The sequence below is a fragment of the Leuresthes tenuis genome, unplaced genomic scaffold (assembly GCF_036924035.1).
Source record: "Leuresthes tenuis unplaced genomic scaffold, fLeuTen1.0.hap1 SCAF_16, whole genome shotgun sequence".
NCBI lineage: Eukaryota > Metazoa > Chordata > Actinopteri > Atheriniformes > Atherinopsidae > Leuresthes > Leuresthes tenuis.
In genome coordinates, this window is record NW_027325370.1 from 23181915 (window position 1) to 23204419 (window position 22505).

General features: G+C 41.9%; 2 protein-coding genes across 3 annotated transcripts; one reads left to right on the forward strand and one right to left on the reverse strand.

The window, feature by feature from the left end:
• The first annotated feature begins 943 nt into the window (after window positions 1-943).
• On the forward strand, window positions 944-17983 carry ccdc187 (coiled-coil domain containing 187). 2 transcript variants are annotated; one of them, XM_072366444.1, is made up of 13 exons: window positions 944-1309; window positions 1562-1654; window positions 7546-7608; window positions 8027-8165; window positions 8265-8355; window positions 12917-12995; window positions 13527-14816; window positions 15333-15454; window positions 15540-15611; window positions 15713-15847; window positions 15978-16072; window positions 16163-16245; window positions 16328-17983. In XM_072366444.1, the coding sequence occupies exons 2-13, from the start codon at window positions 1606-1608 to the stop codon at window positions 16474-16476; spliced, it is 2367 nt and encodes a 788-aa protein (XP_072222545.1). In that variant the 5' UTR covers window positions 944-1309; window positions 1562-1605; the 3' UTR covers window positions 16477-17983. The 2 variants fall into 2 exon arrangements, with proteins under 2 accessions (XP_072222545.1, XP_072222546.1); XM_072366445.1 differs by lacking the exon at window positions 7546-7608.
• Window positions 17984-17996: 13 nt separating this feature from the next.
• On the reverse strand, window positions 17997-21868 carry tnfrsf9a (tumor necrosis factor receptor superfamily, member 9a). Its single transcript, XM_072366446.1, has 7 exons — window positions 21547-21868; window positions 20900-21019; window positions 20655-20789; window positions 20500-20572; window positions 20315-20400; window positions 20064-20225; window positions 17997-19940 (listed from the first exon to the last, which is right to left on the reverse strand). Exons 1-7 carry the CDS (start codon window positions 21680-21682, stop codon window positions 19825-19827), a joined length of 828 nt encoding a protein of 275 aa, XP_072222547.1. The 5' UTR covers window positions 21683-21868; the 3' UTR covers window positions 17997-19824.
• Window positions 21869-22505: the final 637 nt, after the last annotated feature.

Sequence of the window (22505 nt, forward strand, 5' to 3'; positions counted from 1 at the left end):
TCACTTACACAAATACAACCACCAGAGGGCAACATTACATTTGGAAAAACTAATATATGTAAACTGTAACTTTTTTTTGTTTGGATAAGAAATCTTTAGTACTACGGTAAGAGAAAAACTCTCATATTACCAGAGAGGCCAGTTTCCCCATGTTTGATATTTCATTCTGCAAACACAACCTGCTTACACTTAAAACCAAACATATCCTGTGGATTCTCATCAATGATTTTTGTGAGGATACAGTTCAAAAGTAGAATGCTGTTCCGTTTGAAACCCATTCGTTTATCTGTTGCCCCAGAAAGTACAATATGCATGTATGATAATAAATCAATGCTTCCAGTTAAGACAGGGTCTAAGCAAAATGCATTGTTAATGACTGCCTTTTCACAAATCATGAGGTTCTCTTGATCCAGCAATTAAATATTTTTTTCTCCAATAGAATCAATAATGTAATAATAAAGTTAAAGTTGATGAATAGTCAACTGCAGAGGATCACATCTGTGGAAATTTAAGCGACTGGAACATTTGGCTCCTTCAGTGCTAACTTCAAGAGCTGTTGGAAATATATGCTTTAAATTAATTAAGGTTTAAGATAGACGCATGGGAACTCAAAAGGTGTGACATTAAAACTGTACTAAATGTATGGTTTTTAACCTACTGGACGTAAAATAAAGGGAAACTTTATCTCCCTGCCTTAGCCAATTCATTGTGTAACTAACCTTTAGCCTAAGTTGATCTTTTATTGTTCGATTTATTGTTCTCGCTATACTTATCTTGTGCCGTCTCTGCGGTTGGGGACAATGGCTTTTGTTTCGAGAGCGTCGAAAATAATACAAGGAAAGCCAAACATGTAATTGTAAGCGAACATCGAGGCTCGTGATTAAAGTTTGACACCGACGAGTCTGAGCCTGAGGGCGCACGTGAAGGCAGCAGCCGATGACCGCCCCCACTGCTGCCGAACAGGAGCTGTGAAGAAGCAGCCGGAGCAACAGACTGTGGGCTAACTTTGTCCTGTCTGGCTTCCAACCGCGAGCCAACAGGTCTTTGTTTCTGTTATGTTCGAGCACCAGCGCTTTCGCGTAGAATTTACACCTACAGTCCAGGCGTTAGAGACGGTCAAGTGCGCTCGTGACATTTTGGATAATTTGAAAAGACACAGCAAAGAAGAAAGAGGAAGGAAGGGAGAGGGAGGTGGGACTGAGCGGACGACTCCAAAGTTGACACTTCGTTGTTATGTTTGATACTTGCTGAATAAGCTGTGTGTACATACACAACACTACAGCCTTTGTGGGCAGTGTGCTGGGAACAGGTAGGTTGGTTATATATTTACCTCATTCGATCAGTGAGTCGTTTTAATGTAAATACCGTTGCTCGTACCGCGGCGCACTTTATGGTTACTGAGCTGCCTCGACTAATGACTGTTGCTGGTTCAAGCTATTGAAGGCTTTATTTCGCTTTTGTGCACGGACAAACCAACCGCTGTTTATCTGAAATAGCTTGTGTTCCCCGAATGTATCCTTCTGCCTTGATTAAGTCCCCCAAATGTACTTTCTCGTGCCAGGGTCTTCTGTAACACCATGAAGCAGTGACAGCACAGGGGCAGAGATGGCAGAGCTGGAGATTGACCAGTCCAACCTTCCACGTGTCCAAGAAGGTAAGCACACACTCCCTCAGACGCCTAACTTCTACCTCCACAGATGCTGAGTGAGAATGGAAAGAGCATGTAATGCTCTATGGTTTGTGTAGGAGGGAAGCTGTTTTTCTGTGGCCCCTTGACAGGCCGGTGAGGGATCAGGGTCACTTATTAAACCATGTTGTTTTTTTTACGGATACCTCAGCTCTGAGGATGCAAAGCACAGACTTGTCTGCTCCACTCATATCCTTGTGACAGAATGAAATACACAGTGTGAACAACAAGCATCAGTGCTGTGTGCCCATATCAGATGAGAAGTATCAGTGCTTGTTTTGACTATCTGCAGCAGATGGTGTGCAGCCGAGTTCCGACAGGAGCAGAGTCTCGGGCTTCATGAAGGGAGCAGTTAAGACAGGTATAAGAGGGTTGGAGTGGGAGGGAATTTTCCACTCGAGTTGAGCCACACACAGATGGAGCTATCATTGGCAGGACTGGTATGCTGGGTGCAGATAAAGCAAGGTACGAGATGAGTGTTTGTGATGTGCAGTTTCTGTGAGAGCTGCATTGCTTGTGCTGACCTTCAAATCTGTGAGGTGTCCCCCTGTACGTCACTGTTATTTAAATAAATAAAAAAAGCAAAGCTGAATGTTTTTACCATTGAAATGAGAAGCTACAGATTTGTGCCGTTTTTAAAAAGAATTAAAAAAATGCGAATAGGAAAACATTCACAAGTGAGGAACTTCTAAGCTGGGGCCTGGATGTAAACGGTTGACTCAGTCTTTGGCATGTCCACATTAATGAATGGGAAAGAAATAGGTCTGCGTGTCTTTTATCAGGGGAGATAATTCAGCACTCTGCTCTTTTTTTCCACACACAAAGGGCACACTGTGCAGCTTTGCATTTTCATGCTTTATCGAGCAGAGGCCAGTGCACAAACAAAGCCCGTAATGGCACCCATAAACTTGTCAATGAAGACAATAGCAGTACAAAATCAGTTATCTGGTCAGGATCCCTTTTTTTCCCGCTCATCGTCCGGTTTAACCCAGCAGATTTAGTCAAACTGCACTGTTGGCACCAGAGTTTTTTACGTGACGTCTCGTTGTGGGTGCCTATTCCTTTAACTTTCTCGAGAGCCTTATCCCTCTCTTCTCCTCCACTTTCCTCTCCATCGAAGGGTCTTTGCCAAGTCCGTTCTCTTTGTTTTCACTGCCCCCCCTTATCTGTTCCTGTTTTGGCCCTCCTCTGGCTCCTCCTGATCTGGCCTGATGTGCTGAGGGAATGCAGCTCCCGGAGGAATTCCCCCACCTCCCACTCTTTCCTAATTTCAGTCCCACCATTACCTCTCACCTCTCTTTGTTTCTCCACGACAACCAGGTCCAGTTCGTGAGCTGGCCGATGACTCGATAGTTTAGAACACAACGTATATGGAGCTGTGGGATGGACGGGCAGTTCATGGTGAAATTTTGTTGAGGGAAAAAGAACTGCAAGGAGAAGAACAGAGCAGTGCAGAGAGGAGGAGAGACTGAGAGGGCGTGTGGGCGGTCGGTGGGAGATTTTGTCCGAAAATAGAACCCTTGTCATTTTCTCCTTTCGCCAGTTTCTTTGTTGGCAGGCACTTGCCACTGCTGCTTTTCCAAGTAGCTGTAAAGATGAATAGAAATATCTCTGTCTGTGTTTGATCGACTGCCCCCCCCCCAGCTGGACGTCTGGTGTAATCTGCACAATTTAGTTTTCGATGATTCGCAGGCGGTTCTCAAAGTTGGTGAAAGTTGTTCAGCTGTTTAACATCATAAAGGTCATAGTTCCTACTCCTGTCCTGTAATACCGATTGCTATTATTTTAAAACCATGCCTACTTGCCTTTTAGAATCGTGTTTCTTTGTTCTCTTTCTTTCGCTCTGGTGTTCAAATGCTGCAGCTAGTTTCTGTTGTCTGTTGGATCTTTGATTTACTATCCTCTTAGAAAACAGACACAGGCTTGTTTGGGGCCCTTATTAAGAAGCTTACAGTAGGCGCCCCTGGATTTGCACAGAACATATGTTTTTACTGTTGGCCCTGAATGCCTCACACCCTTTCTCTCAAAAACCTGTTCAACAGTCATAATAGTTTCTTTGTCCCTCCCCATGGAAGAATAATGTGACCATACTTTAAAGGAGCTTGGAAAAACAAGTTAACCCGCAATGCAGACACTCCCAAACACACACACACACACACACACACACACACATACATATACATATGCAGGCTCGCATCAGACAAGACGGTAATTTCGTCCATCTTTCCCTCCGTCCGTCTGTCACTCTTCTGGCATTCTGCGCTGGAATTAAGAGTAAACTGTTTCCAGCTGTCACTGGATCCTGTCGGATCAGACTTTACACCACCCCCCCCTTAACCTCGCTCACTGACAGCCTGGATCTGCAAGGACAGGTTGTAGATCCATTTAGCGGATATTCTCTTAAGCTCCACAACAGGTGTAAGTGGCAATAAGTGTCTCTGTTGGTATAGGTTAACTCTCAGCAACTTATGGGGTCATTTATGGTGTAAATGGATCCTTTATGGGCTTAGTGCTGTCTGGGTGATTTCTATTAACTTGGACTGTTGACCTCTCTGTAGAAACGTAACCCCAGAGATGTCTGGGTTATTTAGTAGCTACAATTTTAAATCAATATCAGTTAATTCATATTAAAAGATCAGCATTTGGCCATATTTCACCACAGCAGTGTTTCTGTGGCCCGTTTACACGGTGGGGCACATCCTAAGATTGACTGGTTGTAACCTCAAGTAAAAAGTTCTCTGTTCTATAAATGTTGACATTAATTTTTAGTATGATTTCAGTTGGTTCTAGAGAAAGAGAAGAGGGTTGATCATCTAAAAGAGGAGCCCTTAGGTGTAAAACTGGACAATAAGACCAAAAACACTGAAACCTTTCAGAAACCACAACCACAGCAAACCAAAACAAACTTTTCACCAAACACATTTTGTTGTGGTTTGTGAATCATGTTTTCCTGAAATGCCGCTTCAATTTTGGTTGATGTGAAATCGGGGAGCCGGTTTGCTCAGCTGGTTTTACAGGGGATGAAAGTCCTCATGGCAACAGGCTGATCCCACCCCCCACCCCCCCGCCGTCAGGTCCCGTCTCTTCCACTGTCAAATAAAGACTGCAGGAGCCTCAATAAATCAATAATAAAAACAAGATAAATGTCATCTTTAAGATATATCATCTTGTTTTCAAGCGCACAAAATTAGATTGAATACAGTAAAGCCTGGAATGAGTCAAATGCCTGATGTTTATTTGTTTTCAGTTAGTTCCCAACACAGATGGTCACAGATGACTGGAGACAACAAACTCAATAGATCTCTCTTGCAATGAACCTTGATGCCCCCTATTTTTTCTGTCCATGGGACCATCCAGTTCAACTTCAGCAGTGAAGTCAGTGCCTTCTGCTGTTTCCACTTTTTTATGTTGTTTGTTTTATTGAATAAGCACTTCCTTTGTCAAACAACTCAAAATGCACAAATGAAGCCTTACGTAAACAAATTGAAAATAAATATATTTGCATCCGTCTCGCAGTAAGCTCCGGAAACTGGCGAGTAAAACTAAGCTATTTGTGCGACTAAAACCAGACTTTTAAAATACATTTAAGCTCTCAAAGCTGGACTAACGCAGCCAGATAATGCAGCTGGGGACGGAATCACTCCTGCATGTACACACTCAACGAGACTGAAATGGATCTTGGTGTTCCGCACATTCTCCAACGCTCCATCCTTTTGCATAACAGAAACAATGTAAAAGTTAAGTTGTTAGTTTAAAGTTAAGTTGCAGTCGTTTAAAGTGTGCTCTGCTCTGATAAAATGCAAAATCTCCAGTAAAGAAAGTTAGAAGCCGCAGAATGTCCTCTCTCGTAACAGGCTCAAACATACTTTAAAGTAACTCCATATATATATATATATATATATATATATATTTACTGGAACAAGGACAGCGGTCCAATTAGCCGACCAAGTGACAGAGCTGTAACCGTAGCTTGACTCAACTCTACATGCAGCTGCACTGAGGCTGACAACCAGAGTTACTACACATGCTAATGTATTCCACATACTTGGGATTAGGAGTTCATACACCTTCAGCAATCTACTGTCCAATAAAGGAAGCATGCACAGCGGCCACCTTATAATACACTGATGTTGTGAGGTATTTCTTTACAACAGTTCATTTACTTATTCGTAAGCTTGTTTCTACTTTGTTTACCAGTTAATTTTTATTGAGAAGGTGTAAGATCCAAACTTTGGACTGGTGCTTTATATATGTAGAGAATAAGAATATCAGCAGCAGCTCTGTTCACTGCAAGCTCAGTTTTTAATAATTTTATTGTCTTTACAGTCTAAATTTTCCTTATGTCAAATAAGTTAACATTATGGCTGAACAGATACATTAATCCCTGACACGGGATCTAGGTTTGTGTGACAGCGTTCCTTTTGTTGGATGATGTTTAAGGCGTAGAAAATGGCTCACAGTGTTTTTACTAGTGGGAAATATATCCAGATGTTTCGTTGCTCAGTTGGAGCTTCAGAGTTATTATAAACAACATATTGCATGTGTGTAAGCACAGCTCATAAATAGAATACTTCAGTGTTCAATTCCCATACATTTGGCATATGGATGTATAGTTAAAGTTGTTATTACCTCCACAGATGCAGCCCAGCCTGCTTTGGTAGGCTCAGTGGGATTAGCAAGAGGACAGGTGTTCTTAATCGATGCTGCCTCTGGGTCAGCGTGGCGGCTTTTCAGCAACAAGCTAAATCTCTGCAGTAGCACCAGTTCCTGAGTCACAGCCTTCACTGTTGTTAAAGAGAGCTTCTCTGGGTTCCCCCTAAAGAAAGTTCACTATGCAGTTTTGTCTGATCGCGGTGAACTGTGTGTATCCAGAAATCGAGGGTACATTGAAAGCGCAGCAGTGATCATTTTCTTCTGAGTTACTCTTGAGTTTGTTTGACAGACCTGTAAACACACATGGGCTGCAGCACACTGAGGCTATCGTAGCTTATTAAGGCCTATTGTAAACACTTGATGTGTTTATAGATTACGGTAGCTGTCCACAGATATGTTCATACCAAAGACCAATTCAAGTCTTCATTGTACTCGGGGCAAAACAGTATTGGAGTTCTTTGTCTTTCTTATCGGCTGTAATTTGTTTTTTCAGGTCCTGTGTCTGTATCGGTCCTGGTCTTTGCCATCTTTTCGGACAAAGTGACAGAAACATACGATTTTATAGAAAAATGTAGCGGCAGGTTCCAAACTACGGGACTATGTTGGAGAAGAATCGGTTTCCCTCAGAATGGCTTGATATGGTGAATCAGACCGTGTTAGTAAGAGCTGATAGTTCAAACCTTTGGATCCATCACAGAGTTACTGATTCCATTTGTACCTGCACCACAGTCTCTTATACAAAGAGTTACTGCTGGCAGTTTTTGCAGGAGGACCTGCTGTTCTGCACCCAGATGTCAGCTAATTTTGGCCTCTTGCATGCTGACCGTAAACACCGGTGCTCTATTATTAAGATATTATAGACCCTTAGATGTACTTAACAATTATTTCATGCCAGAGTGGTGGATGGTTTCTTTTTCCTTATGTTTTAAGGGAACCTCTGCCTTTTTCAGTGGTATAAACTGTCATCATAACACACAACACTCGTATCCTCGTTTCCCCTTAGACAGATTGTTGAACAAACAGCTCTTCATGTCATCCAGACTCATCTCTTTGTCTGGATGGGGCCATGAAGGGCATTCGAGGCTGCCATAATTTTTTTTTTTGTTGTTTTAGTAAACAGACTTTGAAAACCCACTTGTCCCCCCCCCCTTCTGTTCACTGTGTAACTGGTGATACTGACATGTTGATGCCGTCTGTTGTTTTAGTGTGCCAGAGCTTTGCTGTGCTGGAGGATGGAGCGTTGGCACACAACCTGCAGGAGCAGGAGAGTAAGTGCAAAACGAATCTGCTGTGTGACGACGGCATATGATACAGATGTAGAATTACCAGCTCTCACAGGCAGTGAAAACTGAAAATGAACAAGCATCATAAAAGCAGACAGCTTTTCCTAAAAAGTGTCGAGTGACTGTAAAAGCAGATGGCAGATTTGCCAAAAACAGAACATCTGATGTGACAGCCAGATGTATTTTTTAGGGCTCACTTATACAGCTTCTGTGGTCCATAACAGTCATTGTTGCGGTGTGCTTTTGCAAAGTAAACAGAGACACATATAATTTAGTCCTGTTTTTAGGATTCCTCTGAAGACCAATTAAGAGCTGGCTTTCCCCATCACTATAGTGTTGATCATACGTAGTACTTCATTGTTGCTCATCGAACCCTAACCCTAACCCTGCCTTGTCATTTTAGTTGAACAATACTATACCACCAATATCCAGAAGAACCAGCTAGTGCAGAATGACATCCGTGTGGCTAAAAAGCTGCAGGACGAGGAGGAGGAGCAGCGGGCACAGCAGAGTGCTCTCCTCAGACAAGCCTCCAGACAAATGTATGCAAACCCTGTTTCTCACAATGCTTTACCATTCAGACGCTACTCACTGTGCCAGCTGTGGGTCGATTCATCATGTCCCCCCCCACTGTTCTGCAGAGAGGAGCAGGATTTTGAGTATGCTCAGGTGATTCAAGAAGAGCTCCAGCGATGTGCTGAGGAGGCACGCAGGAGGGAGCAGGATGATGAGGTGAGTGTTTGCTCTCTTTTATTTGCTCACATAGCATGTATTTATCACCTGTGAATGATTACTTGAAATTCAATATCCATTTGATCCTGTTTTACAGCGCAAAAAAAAAAAATCTATCATGAACTGCTTTTTTTATGGATGAGAAGGGTCGGCTGAAACACGCTTACTCTAATGTTACTTCCCTTAGTTAGCCCCATTTACCAATCCAAGCATCATCCAGTCAGCATTCAGGCTAACAGTAGCTGGAATCTCTGCCAATAATGCTTTGTGCCAAACGTGGAGGAACTGTTTGGAGAGGTCTGTTTGAATTAAAACACCACTCAAAATCTCTTGTCCTCAGTTCATCTGACTTCAGAAAAAATCAGACAAACAATAAAGCAAGTGTGTATTTGGAAACTTAAGGCAGCAGTAAATAAAGTACTGTAGAAAACGTGGGAGAAACGGAGCTGATGCATATAAACGGTTTTTCAAAGAGTGAAAGGTGTTTGTCTACTACTCTCTCATTTTTGAGAGAGCCCAGACAGAAACTGGAGTGAAATATTAAAATATTTCTCCACAGGTGTGAAGTCAGAGCAAAAGACATTGTATGAACAAGTTTAACTTTGGCACAGAGTTACAGTTGAAGTCCTATTCAGCTTCTCCCATGAATTAGGAAGAAGGAAAGTATTCCCATCAACTTTTGTGGCTACCTTTATTTTTAAGGGATGCCTGACATCGCACATGACGACAACATGCAGCAGACAAATGAAATGATTCTTAAAACAGGATGCTAATGTACGATGGTTAGAGAAGCCAAAATACCAGTGGGTTAAAAAAAAATACAAATAGTTTACAAGTTTACAGTGATTTAGTAAGTTAGGACTGACACTCAAACTTCCACGGCACTTAATTTACACACCTATTCAAATCGAATGATTTTCGGGGCGTGGAGCGACCTACTCAGCTCAGCTCTCCCCCCCCCAACCCCCACCTCCCACCCCTTCCTCAGGTCTGCCTCTTTTGAGATCTCTGAGAGTTAATAACCCATGGAGCACATTATTATGAAAGGGGATACGGTGGCCTAACCCGAACCCCAGACTCTACACCAAAGTGATTGAGAATAAAGTTGCAAGTCAAGTATTTCTCTGATACTTACGTTTCCCTTGTCTGCAGTGGACAGCTGGTCTGCTATCATTCCCTCATTTTAATAGTCTCTTCAAGAGTCATATGTAGAACAGCCCAAGTTGTTAAACCGCACCGCAGACGATAACAGCAGCCGGCCAATTAAATAACACCATTAAAAAAATCATGTTATCATTTTTCCTGTCACAAATCGGCCTCATGAATTGTGGACTTCTCTGTTGCTCCATTCCTCTGAGTGTTGTTTGAGGTTTTAGCACCTCACATTAAGAACTGGATGGTGGAGCGACTGGATAGTGTAATGGTAAGGTTGCTGCTTTTCATGTGGGTGACCGAGGTTCAAATCTGCACGAAAGGTACTTCCTGCAGTAGGTGTACTCCTTACGCTACGCAAGCCTACCTGAGTGTAAGTCGCTTTGGGTAAATGTGTCTGCCATAAACATAAAGAGCTGTTGCTCATATGACCAATATTTCACAGATGTTTGTTTTTGCTAAGAATGTTACCCTTGCTGTACTGGTGATACATTCAATTACTCATTTAAAATTGGAATTTCCAGCCTTCCGCTGGTTTAGAAAATAAAAAGGGTGCCGAGTAGAAGTCAGATTTCCTTGTCACTTTACATAACATTAAACAAAGTACTGGTACAGTATTATTAGCTCATTGATTGCTTCAGTTGAGTGAATTATATAACCGATGACCAGATTTGAAATTGACATCAAAGCAAAAAGCAAGAGTTTCAACGTCCTCCTTCTGAGGTAGAGCAAGTGCAGCATCATGTGAAGTTGAAGTTAGGCGGCGATAAAGAGGGAGGAGGCTGGATAAGCTTGTAGAGTTTCTGCTTCAAATGTCAATAGTCCGCTGAATGATTTTTTTCTCAGTTCTAGGGAGCCCAAAATAAAATGCTATGGTATTTTTAGTTTTATTTTTTGTAGTTTTTTAATTGGTTGTGACTTCCAAAATCCAAATATATGCTCTCAACCACAGAGATAGTAATTTTTCCCCATATGTCCCCTTTAACTGACGTTTACAGATTGCTGTAACATTTGTCAGAGACGTAATCTGGTGAACCGCTTTACTTTGCAACAAATGCCATCAGTGTAACATCCAATTACCGTAGTATAATGCTTCATCGTGATTAGAAACATGTAAAACTAAAAAGTAATGCTATCGTAGCTGGTTTGCTGTTCATCTTTTCATTGTATCCTCCAGTATTTGGAGGTAAAGCACTGGATCTCTCTGTAAAGTACACAGACCAATTCGTCTTGTGGCCTGAACGTGGCGGGGCAACCAGATGGCAACCATAAATCTCCTCTCCCATTTTGTTTCCATGTTCACACTGAAAGCAAACCCCTCAAAAGCTTCGTCTTTATGTCTACATCTATGTACACATAAGTTACTTTACCAAGACAAAAAAAGGGACTGTTCACCACTGGAAACAAATAGCTGAACTGCGTGAGCCCAACAGCATTATTGGAGAAAGGAGTCGGCTCTGCCACGAAACTCCCCAGCTGGTCTAGCTGTCTGTGCCTCAAGGCCACTCCAGCAAAATATTTTTCTTTACGCTGCAGTTTCCTTTTCAGTAGAGGCTGCCTATAAAAGGTCCTTGTTTAGAGGCTGAGAAGTTAATTCATCACGATTGAATGGGTCGCGTTTGAACTGTTTTTACGCTCTTAGCCTAGATTACCTCTTGGGTATGCAATGATTTATTTTTATGAGTGTTTATGTTGAGATCAAATGAGCTATTAACGCTTTTGTTAAGCCTATACCTTCCTTAATGACTGTTGATCTGAGGTGTTGATTAAATATTTGCCTCCCCGTAGATTGTCTTTAATTAAAGAACAGAAGGCGTCAGGCTGTGCAGTTTTAAATGCCAGATCCCCGTGGCACTAAACGCCTAACCTGCCATAGCAAGCTGCTAATTGTGCGCTGATGCTGGCAAAGTGGTTCACACTCGCGTCCTGATTGCGGACGGAAAGGAGCTGTGCTTGCTTTTCTGATTTCTGTTGTAAATACTCCATGCAGAGAGGGGTTTCATAGAATTCACAGGTAGTGTTTGCTGATTAGTTCTTGCCTTTATAAGAACAGCAGCTCTGACATGTGACACTTCTACCCTTTACCAGAGCAGCTGTTTGTAAACCTCGGTGACGATGTGTTTCTCCAATTGAAACAGTCCTGTTAGCTCAGTATGAAGCATCGGAAAGTTAGCTTCTCTATGATGTAGTCCCCTAATTTCTATTGAGTCACTCACTTGGCTTGGTGTTGAATAGCTGCTATTGTTTATTTATTCTATTTGTCGTTACTTTGTCAGTCAGATGGTTTCAGACAGAGCTGGATTGGTTTGAAGAGTTTTGGGTCATTAAGAAAACGAACAGATGAAAATGTTTTAACATTGACACTCAGGACTTTGTATGTTAAGAAATATTTTAATGAAAAACAACAAAGAGCTCCCACATCTATTCCAAAGAGAAAAGATTCCATTTCTGTGATTTTCAAAAATCCATCAGCAAACAGCTGAGTTTCTTCCTGGCAACAGCCTGTGCAATACTGCCATCTACTGGCTGAAAGTGACACAACGTAGAAAGTGTCTGTAGACTCATCTCGTTCGTCTAATTTAAGCCTTCCTTTCTCCTTTGTTATCAGTCCTACCACCTGTGAAATGAACATCGGTCACAGCCAAATATTTTGAAGGATATCTCGGTTGCTAAAATGTATCTAAAGGGTGATCATGGAGAGCGAAGGCTCTCTGGACCAGCTATGAGCAAGGATACAGAGTGCGTCTCCTTTGCAGAAGTCTTTTTCACCATTTATGACGTCTGAAAGGGGGCACGAATGTGTTGTCCCAAACACATTTAACAGATTGCTAATCTGACAGAAATAATTAAATGCGGTGGTAGACTGCAGGAAAAGGATGGTTTTATCAGGCAGCTGTGGCACAAACCATATTTCTCTGATATAGGTTTGAGAAAGCAAGGATGTCTCATTGTGTAAAAAGCCTTGCACCCTGCTTCCTCTGTTTGCATCTCTGATGGGAGGGACTAAGATATCAGGAGGGGAGGAACTGGGTATGTCCAAACAGATGCAGATGTATTCCCTGCAAACATTACGTTGTGACAAGTTACTGTCATTAAGTCCTCTGTCAGGGGTTTTAATATCATCACATAATGCAAAGAAAGCTGTTGGTTTGACATTGACCGAGGAGCCCTTAAGAGATCACTGCATCTTTTGGATGAACTGATGACATCTTACATTACAGTGCAAGCTGTAAATAAGGGTCGGGGTGACTCTCCTTTACATATTTGACCTATGACCCATGAGATGGAGCAGTGAACACTGAGATTTCTTCATTTTCTCTCCAATCTTCATTTAGCTGGGAGTCATACGGGATGCTCGTTATGGCTTAAACAATGCAAAGAAATAATCAGTTTGGACAACTTTGTGCAGGAAATTGCTAAACGACTGCAGGAGGAGGAGGAGCAGAGCATCAGAAGAAGGAGCAGAGGTTATGAAGGTCATAGTGAAGGTACCGTTTATTTGCCTTTCTGTTGTTTTTTTCCGTCTATTTATTTTGGGGTTTTTTGTCAATGAGGCTGAAGAGGAAATGATGTATCAAAATTGTACTGCAATCCTAACATTTTGCAATATGTAAATGTTTCTTGACACATTGTTTTAAATGCAGTGGCAGTTTAAAGATTTCTCACTAAAGCTGCACACAAGTCGTTTTCCACACACGTCTGAGCAAGAACGAAACATGACCTTTATCGGTATTCAGCTCCACAGTGTGCTTTGCTCTGAGTCAGATGCATGCATGACATGTTGTCTTTTATGCATGATGGTGTGTTTGTAGGGTCTGTTCCAATCTGTACATGTATTGGAAAGCCCCTTGATGCTCAAACACAGATATAAAACGTTAACGAAAAAAAAGTTACTCGCATGACAGTTCTTTTGAATACTTTGTTTTGCATCGTTATTTACTGCACTTGTCTTGTAGCATCCACTAACAGACTCATCCACCCTCCCTGCTTTTGTGTTTGCATGTTTGGCAATGCTAAAGGCAGCACCAGTGACCCTGAGCTGCCATCCCCACACCAGCACACACTCACCAGCCTTTACCAAAGGGAGGAGCAGTACTCATCTGCCACCACCAGGTGGCAATGTTCTACCTCTCACAACGGTTCTCAGTTAACATCGTGGTCAAATCAAGGAAACGTAGATGATTCTGTTGGGCAAATGAGGGATGAATTCAGAGGGCCATTAACTGAAGACTCGGAGGACTCGGACACAGTTTTTACTGAACAGCTCTCTCTTTGGTCCCAGAGGTTGTATGAAAGAGTTAACAAGGCACCTCAACGACAGCGGGCATCTTTATGTCAGCCACACAAGAGAAATTATAGAAGCCTGTGCTCTCGCAGCAGCCTCACTGATGAGTTCAAAGGCTGGGATGAGGACTATCGTAGAAGTGATGATCTACAAAAGAGAATAACCAGACATGTGGATCAGGAGAGGAACCACAGAGATGAGTACGGGGGTCGGTACAGGAGCAGGGATCTGGACACTGACAGTAAGATGGGTGAGGTTAGAGAAAGACGATGTAGTCGCAGTGAATCAGTCAGGGCTCACGACAGGAGTAGACACAGACACAGAGACTTTGCAAGGACCTGGAGCTACAAGGACAACCCCGACAAACATGTCCATTTTCAGGATGACAACAAGAATAATCACTGGCAGCAGAGTGAAAGCAGCCAAGTATGGGAGATGCTTGGCCATGTGCTCAGGGAGAGGGGCGTGCCTGTGAGGTTTGGTGGCAGGGGGGCACCGCTGCAAATAAGGCCTCAAAGCAGAGACAGCCAGGTGCTTCATGGGAGTGAGGTCTCCTGCGGCGCCTCCCAACCACATCAGAGAGCCTTCCAGAGAGCTGCCACCACCAGGCACAGTTTCCATGGAGATATCAGGGAGAGGAGGAGGCCGTCACACTGGGAGAACAGTGGGAGAGATCACAGAGAGGATCGAGACAGGCACCATGATAATGGAGAGGTTTACGAGATTAATAATGGAGACGCTTCCATTGCTGACGTTGAGAGACGAGACAGCAGAAGGTGGAAGGAGCACAAATACACTTACAATGATGAGAATGGGAAGAGGAATGCCAATGATAACAGAGTCAGGAGGACAACCAGTGAACGCAGGCATTGGCACAAGATCACAGAAGAAAGGTTGAGCTCAGAGGAAGAGCAGCAGGTGGAGACTAGAGTAGAGCATCCCAGACGAAGAGCACGACAGCATAGCCAAAGCCTCCGCAGCAGCAGGGCTTCAACCAGGCATAGGTCACGGCACGTGGCAGCAGGTAACACCCAGACCTGCAGCCAACTCTAATCTGCAGAGTGGAAAGCTTCCAGTGCGGTGCTCTTTTCCTCCCTGTGTGCGCTCGCTCTTATAATCATCTTCTCTCAATCAGTGTCTAATCTGGAAGAGGGCTTTGGCTGTGAATTTGGTTTCTCACTGAACTGGGACATTTTTCTTTTTCAGATCTACGACTCAGTGTCTCCTAAATAATCTTCCCTGTGTAGATACAGTCTCGCCTTTTTCTTTATCAGTCTTTCACTCTTAATGTATTAAGAGAAGAAATGTGTTATCCTTTCCTGTGAGCAAAATCTTGCAAAACAACTTTACACTCTGCATCCTCTTATCTCTTGATGTGATTCTGGTAATCAGACTGTGTCTCTCAGGCTCTTTCGACACTCTTGTGTGATTCATAATTGATTTGTGTTCATTTTGTTTCCGCTGACTAATAGATGCTCTTTGTCATGATAGTTGCTTTGGTTTCTTTGAAAGTGACATTGTCAAACTTCACCCTTGACAGCCCCACTGGAGCAAGAGCCAAGCGAGGCAAGTTTGGACCTTAGGGAGTTGCATCAAGTCCTGCTAGATGAAGAACTGGCCCGTAAGCTTCAGGAAGAAGAGGAAGAAAATCTCTTGAGGAAAGTAAGTGATTAAAGAACAGAAAAGAAGCGGTTCCTTTATTTATTTGCATTATTATTTCTCATTTTTCAATGTGCTGTTCTTACAGAGCTCGCAGCCATCTCCACGTTGTTCTTACCCAGAGGGCGACTTCAGAGTAGCACAGGTTGCCCAAGATGAGGTACGACAAACTGATATGCTGCCAGCACTCGGTTATCTCACGGTCAACATCATCCTGAAGAATCGTGACAGGGTTCTTTTTATTTATTTTTTCCTCATTAGGAAATTGCACATTTTATGCAGAAGCAGGAAATTAAATCAAAGCGTAGATCCCGTGAGCTTGAGGGCCCAGCATCGTGGCGTGAGCACAGAGCGATGATGAGTCACCATGACAGACGAGCTGCAAGAGGGAGACCGGTAACTACCCATTATGTCTCAAGAAAATCCACTTTACTCTTAGATACTGCGCTTTGTGTTTGGTTTAATCAAATCTTAGTTAGTTTTTCGTGTTTTCATAGACTTGCTTTAAAAACAAACGTTCCCTCAGGTCCAACGAGAGAGACTCGACTCAGAAGGCCTTCCTTCCCCAACTGAGGACTGCTCCCCAGACATCCAGCCACCCAGCCCCATCCCCACAACACTGTAATGAGAAAAAAAGCTGAATGAATGTGTATTATTACCATATGTCGCTTATATACTCTGCTTGCTGATTCAAAGCCGCTGTAATTGCAGAAAAGCACAGCAGATCCGAAACATTGCAGAGGAGTTGGACCCGACCTTCCAGGCCAGGAGGCTAGGCACAGAGAACCAAATGGGTACTGTAAACAGGAAAAAGTAACTCTCAAAATGAAACCCTTTAAACATTAACTAGACACGTGTGGTTTTCCTCCGTTTTAGGTCCAGCGTGTGGGTCACTTCCTGAGCCTCCCTCTGGCTTACATGACTTCCTTGAGGAGCCCACTTTCATACCGCCAACAAAGCGGCAAACGGACAAATCAGGACGGAGTAAAGCCAAAGAGAAGAAGGAGAACTGCAAGCAACAATAATCTTTGACACGTTGTGTTAGTTGGAATTTATTTTTGCATCAGACATTATCGATTCACTTAGAGTTCTCATTGCTCACTTCTTTATTGTTAAGAATAGTTGAAAACAGCCACCCCCGATAGCACTTTAGAGCTGTGGAACAAAAGCAAATTTCTTTGATGAACTGAGTAATGACAACATCTGGGATGCAGATTTTTCAAAGGGAACATTTGAGTTTGTGAATTATTTAAACAGTATGTTTATTTTCAAAGTAAATGTTTTTCCATCCATTTTTTAAACCCGCTTAATCCGTCGGTTGGGTCGCGGGGGGGCTGGAGCCTATCCCAGCTGTCATTGGGCGAGAGGCGGGTACAGGTCGCCATCACAGGGCCACACAGAGACAAACGAGACACAACCGTGCACACTCACGCTCGTACTCGCTCTTTGGGACAATTTAGAGACACCAATTAATCTGGATGGTGGGAGGAAGCTGGAGTACCCGGAGAGAACACACACACACACACACACACACACACACACACACACACACACACACACACACACACACACACACACACACACACACACACACAGGGAAAACATGCAAACTCCACACAGAAAAGCCACCGCGACGGTGCTAACCACCGTGTAGCCCCCTTACATGGTTGGGTTTTTTTGTAAATCTTTATTGATAGTTAATCACTACACTATTAGTAACCAAAATGAAAGCTGTACCCTCTCCAAGTTGTGCTTAGATTGAGTTTTTTTGACACACAAAATTGCAAACAAGCAGAATGTTACCTCGGCATCACTCAGGCGTTGTCCTAATGTGGTGTAAGATTAGAATTTTTAGGGTTTAGGTGAATGCCATGAACATTGACCTTTTGAAATGCAAAAAGAGAAGTGACAGAACTGACCCGGGAACCTGAGTGACTGGCAAGCTTCCACTTTTGGTGTCTTCCAGCTTTGTTTCTTAGCAGTTTGTGTACAATGACAATCGTGGAGCCTGTTTAGCTGGTGAAAGAAAACAAATACCATTTGTTGAAAATGTGTCCTTTTATGGTAAAACACTATGTGACATTAAGATGTAAAAATATCCAGTAAGGTTAGGAAATTCATTCTTGACTTTTGGCAAAGGTATATGTAACAAAGGGATCTCAGCTCTAAGGTCACTACAAGTAGCTACAAGCTTTTAGAGCTCACTGCCACATTTCACAGTCATCAGAGCATGACACCAAAGACCAAGCTTGAACTGGGTTTAAAAGTTGGTTGAAGGTTGTTCTTCATTCTGAGTGATAATGTTATGCTAAAAGCAATGATTGGGTTTGATTTTTTTTATGCTCGTGTTTAAATTCAATGGTCTCCGTTTTTATTCGTTTGTTTAATTTGTTTTTCCACCCACGTTTAAGAGTCTTTTGTTGTTTTGTTTTTTTTAACAAATGGAGAAAAAAAGGCACTGCTTAGTTGGACCACAGTGTGTGCAGCTATTCTGTAAGAAAGTACAATGAATTAAAAAAAATATATAAGTTGTGTTTATTGGGTTTTTAGAAAGTACACTGAAAATCTATGTATACAGTACAGTTTTATTCAGTTTCAGCTGACTTCACTTAATAAAAGAATCTCTCTAAATGTGAGGCAGATGGGCATATCCTACAAATGCATTCTGTTAACCAGGTGAAAGTTTACAGATAAAGTGCTACAGTCAGACAGTAATGTTGTAACTTCACAACGCCAACGCTATTCAACTTTGCGGTCTTTCAGCAGACGTCACTCGGCTGAGTTGATTCTCCGGTATCATTCAAAATGATACATTACACTATAGACGTGGGTAAACGTTTGAACCTTTAAGCCCACTCAGCATAGCTCTTAACATTCCATTGTGTAAAGAAACACGCCTGCTACATTTCAGAAAAGATTTACAGCAATAAAAAGAAAAAACACTTCCTGTTGGTCTGATCTCATTGCCCACCTCGCTGAGCTGAAGGAAAAAAGTTTCACAAGACTGAAGGGGGGTGGGGGGTTCCATGCACGTAAGACTCATTTGATATCTTATGTGCCACGTATTTGTCAACTTTGTCACAATTGCTCAGAGGCCTCTTATCACATGACGCGAGAGATAGAAATCTTAAAGCTCTATGAGTAGTACGTCTTCATAATACATTTAATCTCATAAGAGACTCCATGTCTCAGAAATTCTTGCACAAGTCTTGGCTTGTTCAACGGTGCTAATGAAGCTTAAGTTTTAGCCTCTATTCTGTTTGAAAACAGTCTACAGCCCCCCTTCTCTAGTGCGTAAACAGATTGTAGGATAACCTACTGACAAAAGGGGAAAACCCCTGCTCTGGACTTTTTCAAGGCAACATATTCAATGGCAGGAAAGTCCTTAAAATTCCTGTTAGAAAAGTTGAAGAGGCTGAATGTCAAGCTGCCCTCGCCATAAAAACTTTTATAACCGTGTACATGTTGGTACTTTCACAATTAGTCAGTCTATAAAAAAAGAAAAACACTCAAACGTATGCAAATATAAATCATCCCCTAAGAAAATATTGACATAAGAAATCATAAAAAAAACAACATGATTCTAGTTTGGCTACAGTTCCATAGATTCATCAAACCTAATATCATGTTATATTCACAAATTCAGCAGTAAACGGGTATCTAGGCTGAGAAATGTAACCAAGAAGAAAGCTAAAAACGATACTTGGAGGTGTATGTGGGCTCAGAAACAGGAGTGATTAAAACGTGTCTGTTAACAGCTGAACAGCCACATGCTCAGTACTTTCATAATGAGTAACTCAGAAGTGTTACCGCTCAGGATTGCAAATATCAGCGTAATAAAACTCATTCACACTCTTTCATGCAGCAGTCCACTGGTTCAAGTGGACCTGTTGTGTTTGAACGGACGTTTTTTTAGTTTAAAAAAAAGTTTTTAAGGTTTTTTTTAAACTTATGTAATAGGTACATTTCTTTTTGGGGTTTTTTGTTTGTTTTTTCAGGTCTGCTTAGGAAAGGGAAAAACACAGCCTCAGTGTATACTGCCATTGTTGAGTCCTCTCTGTTTTCCCTCTGAGAATTCCCTTCCTCGATTGTGCATATACAGTGTCCTCAAACGATGATATTTTTCTGTAATTATTAAGGGCACAGCAGCTGTGGTTGTTCTGAGGAATAAAAGACAGCTAGGTGAATACAGCTGTGGTGTTTCCTCCATTAAAAAACAAGCAAATGTGCGCAAAAACGAAATCCTTAAAACTTGGTCTCAGTGTCACAAAGAGAAATCCCATCTTATTCGCGATTCCCAGTTTCTTCAACAAGAATCCAACAAAGCCTTAGCAGAATGGTGCGGTATGACTTTCCAGCCAAAGGCCTTCTGTTCAAGCGATGAGCTGCCCTATGGTCTCCTTGGAGATCAGTGACTCTGTGCTGCTGCCCTGCTCTTGCTGAGCTTCATGAAAACTACACTCAATCGCTATCAATGTCCTCGGATCATCTAATGAAAAAACAGAGAGAAAAATTGCAGAAATCAAATGAATTAATCAGAAAGGGTTTGTCATTTATCTGGTGTAAAGGTGCTGTTTTCTGGAAAATCTTTCATGACAAACAAGTAAATTACCTGTAGGTGTTCTAATTATGGGTTTTGGTGGGATTGGCTTTTCTTCCTTCTTTTTTTGCCGGGTTTTCAGAGCCACAATGACAATTATGGTTATGATGCAGAAGGCTATCAGAGCTGTGCTGGCGATCACAATTATAGCGCCATGACTATCTTCTGAATGATCTGTTCAATGAGAATAGAAAATTACAGCTCACTGTACATAGAAACAGGAACTAAAGGTCAACCACATGAGAAATGTAATCATGTCTCACCAGATCGTGTTGGTTGAAGTGTCACACACTGAATGTCAGAAGATGCGTTTCCTTGGGCCACAATCACTTCATTTGGATTTGGACACCTTTAAGAAACAATAAAGAGGAACAGAATTCCAGTCACTTTTCTTGGTTTCCATTAGATCTACAGCAATATGTTGGTTGAGTAAATCGATGGAGCTCACTTTGTACTCCAGGGTTTACACTTCTCTTGGCTTTCGTCTCTGAAGGTTCCATCGGGACATGGTTTGCAAGAACCTGTGAAGAGTGTATTTCAGCTGACTTGTAACATATACAGTATGTGCACCCAAGTTACCTATTTATTTCCAGTTTTACTTACGATTGATAAGTTCATAGCCTTTGCCACACTTCTCTACACAGAAGGAGCAGTGGGCATCTCCACAGGTGAGTCCTTTTTTGCAGCCACACTTTGTGTCAGTTTTGGTTGTGCAGACATCCAAAGTGACTTGAGCACCTGGAAGAAAAAAAAGGAATTTAACATATCTGAGGGTAAAGTTCAGACTGTAATACATGAATAAGAAAATGCTTGAATGCTTTAGTCACATTAACAATCCAATAACATACCAACACACTGCGTACAAATGGTGCACTCATAGTCCTTAGCTTTCTGTGTATAAAACCCAGGCTCACAAGGTTTACAGAGCTGTTTTGGCTTTGAACCACATGGCGTTACCAGGCGATTCCCTACAAAAACATGCACAAATTAGACACAACAGATGTAGAAAATAGACATAGATTTTTATACTGTGAACTTTCATCACACTGGCAGATGTGAATCCCTGCGATATCAACCTCATTAAGCATGAACAGTCATCATAAACTACTGTTTGGATTCATTTGTGAATATATTTCACAGTTCTTAATGATTGGATCGATCTGCTGCATCATCCACATCTTCATTGTGGGACTAGGTGAAAAACCACTGAAACTATTTTTGGTTACATGCAGTCACCACAGAGGAAAACCTCCAAGGTCTGGAATTGATTTTTTTTACATTCACAGATTACAAGATAATGTGAACAAAGAGATATATCCCTTTTTCTTCCCAAATATTCTGGATAGGCTAAAAATACAGTGTTTCATTAACAACGGTACATACCATGTGGGGCAATATACATCACAATGTGTAGAAACCATCTTTTTACATGTGTTTGTTGTGTTAGTTCATAAACATCTACTATGTTTATGCCTAATCTGTCTTTTTCACTTACCAGCATGACATTCATCACAGCAAACATGATCTCCTTTTTGAGTCCAGATCTTGCAGCCGACATCTGCCTTTTCGAGGCTGCATAAGCAGCTCTGTGCGAGAAGAGCAAGCCCCATCAGCCAAGGGATCACAACCATCCTGATGTCAGTTTGTCGGTAAGGATCCGAGAAATAATCCAGGAAATACTCTATCAAAACAATTCTTTTGTTTTTTTGTTAGTCTTCAGTTATTCCTCAAAGTTTCCTTTAAAGGAAAGTTCGAAAGAATGTAGAGCGCTGTTCTAAGTAACTCTGTGTTGTAACCTTTGTGCTCAAGCGCGCAGTTCCACTTTGCAGCCAGCTCAGCACAGTGGTTTTTATCTTTTGTTTTGGGGGCGTGACCATAACTCCTCTTTCAAAACAAACAAGCTATGACATATTTTCTATTCATGCCAATTACTTTTATAACACGAATAAAAAAAAAAAAAACTGGAGATGTAAGGATATAGAATTGTGTACTAACTAGCTGTTGCAGATTGAAGTAGCATTGACTTTTTTTTCTCTTTTTTTTCCCGCTTTTCAAGTCAGTGGCTTAATTTCAGCTTTTATTGTTAAACTCAAAAAGAAACAATCAAATCAGGCTCTTCCGTTTCCTGCAGGTCACATAACTTTTTATAAGACATCCTGCTTGTCAGGAAGTTCAAAGGCGAACCATAAATCACACTGACCTGGGGAAAGTCCACCCTGGGAAACAGACCTGGCAGGCATTTGCCACAGAAATAATGCCAGAAAAAACTACTTATAGTATATCAGGAATCATTGGACTCAACTACTCTTGGAAAACTGAGAAGCCAACTAATCATACACACTTTCAGCCTATCTAAAATGAGTTCTACAGGGGTATTTGTTCAAGATATTTATGTTCCCAAAGGAAAAATGCGAATTTACACAATAGGATTTGAAGAGGATTTTGTTGGTGCAC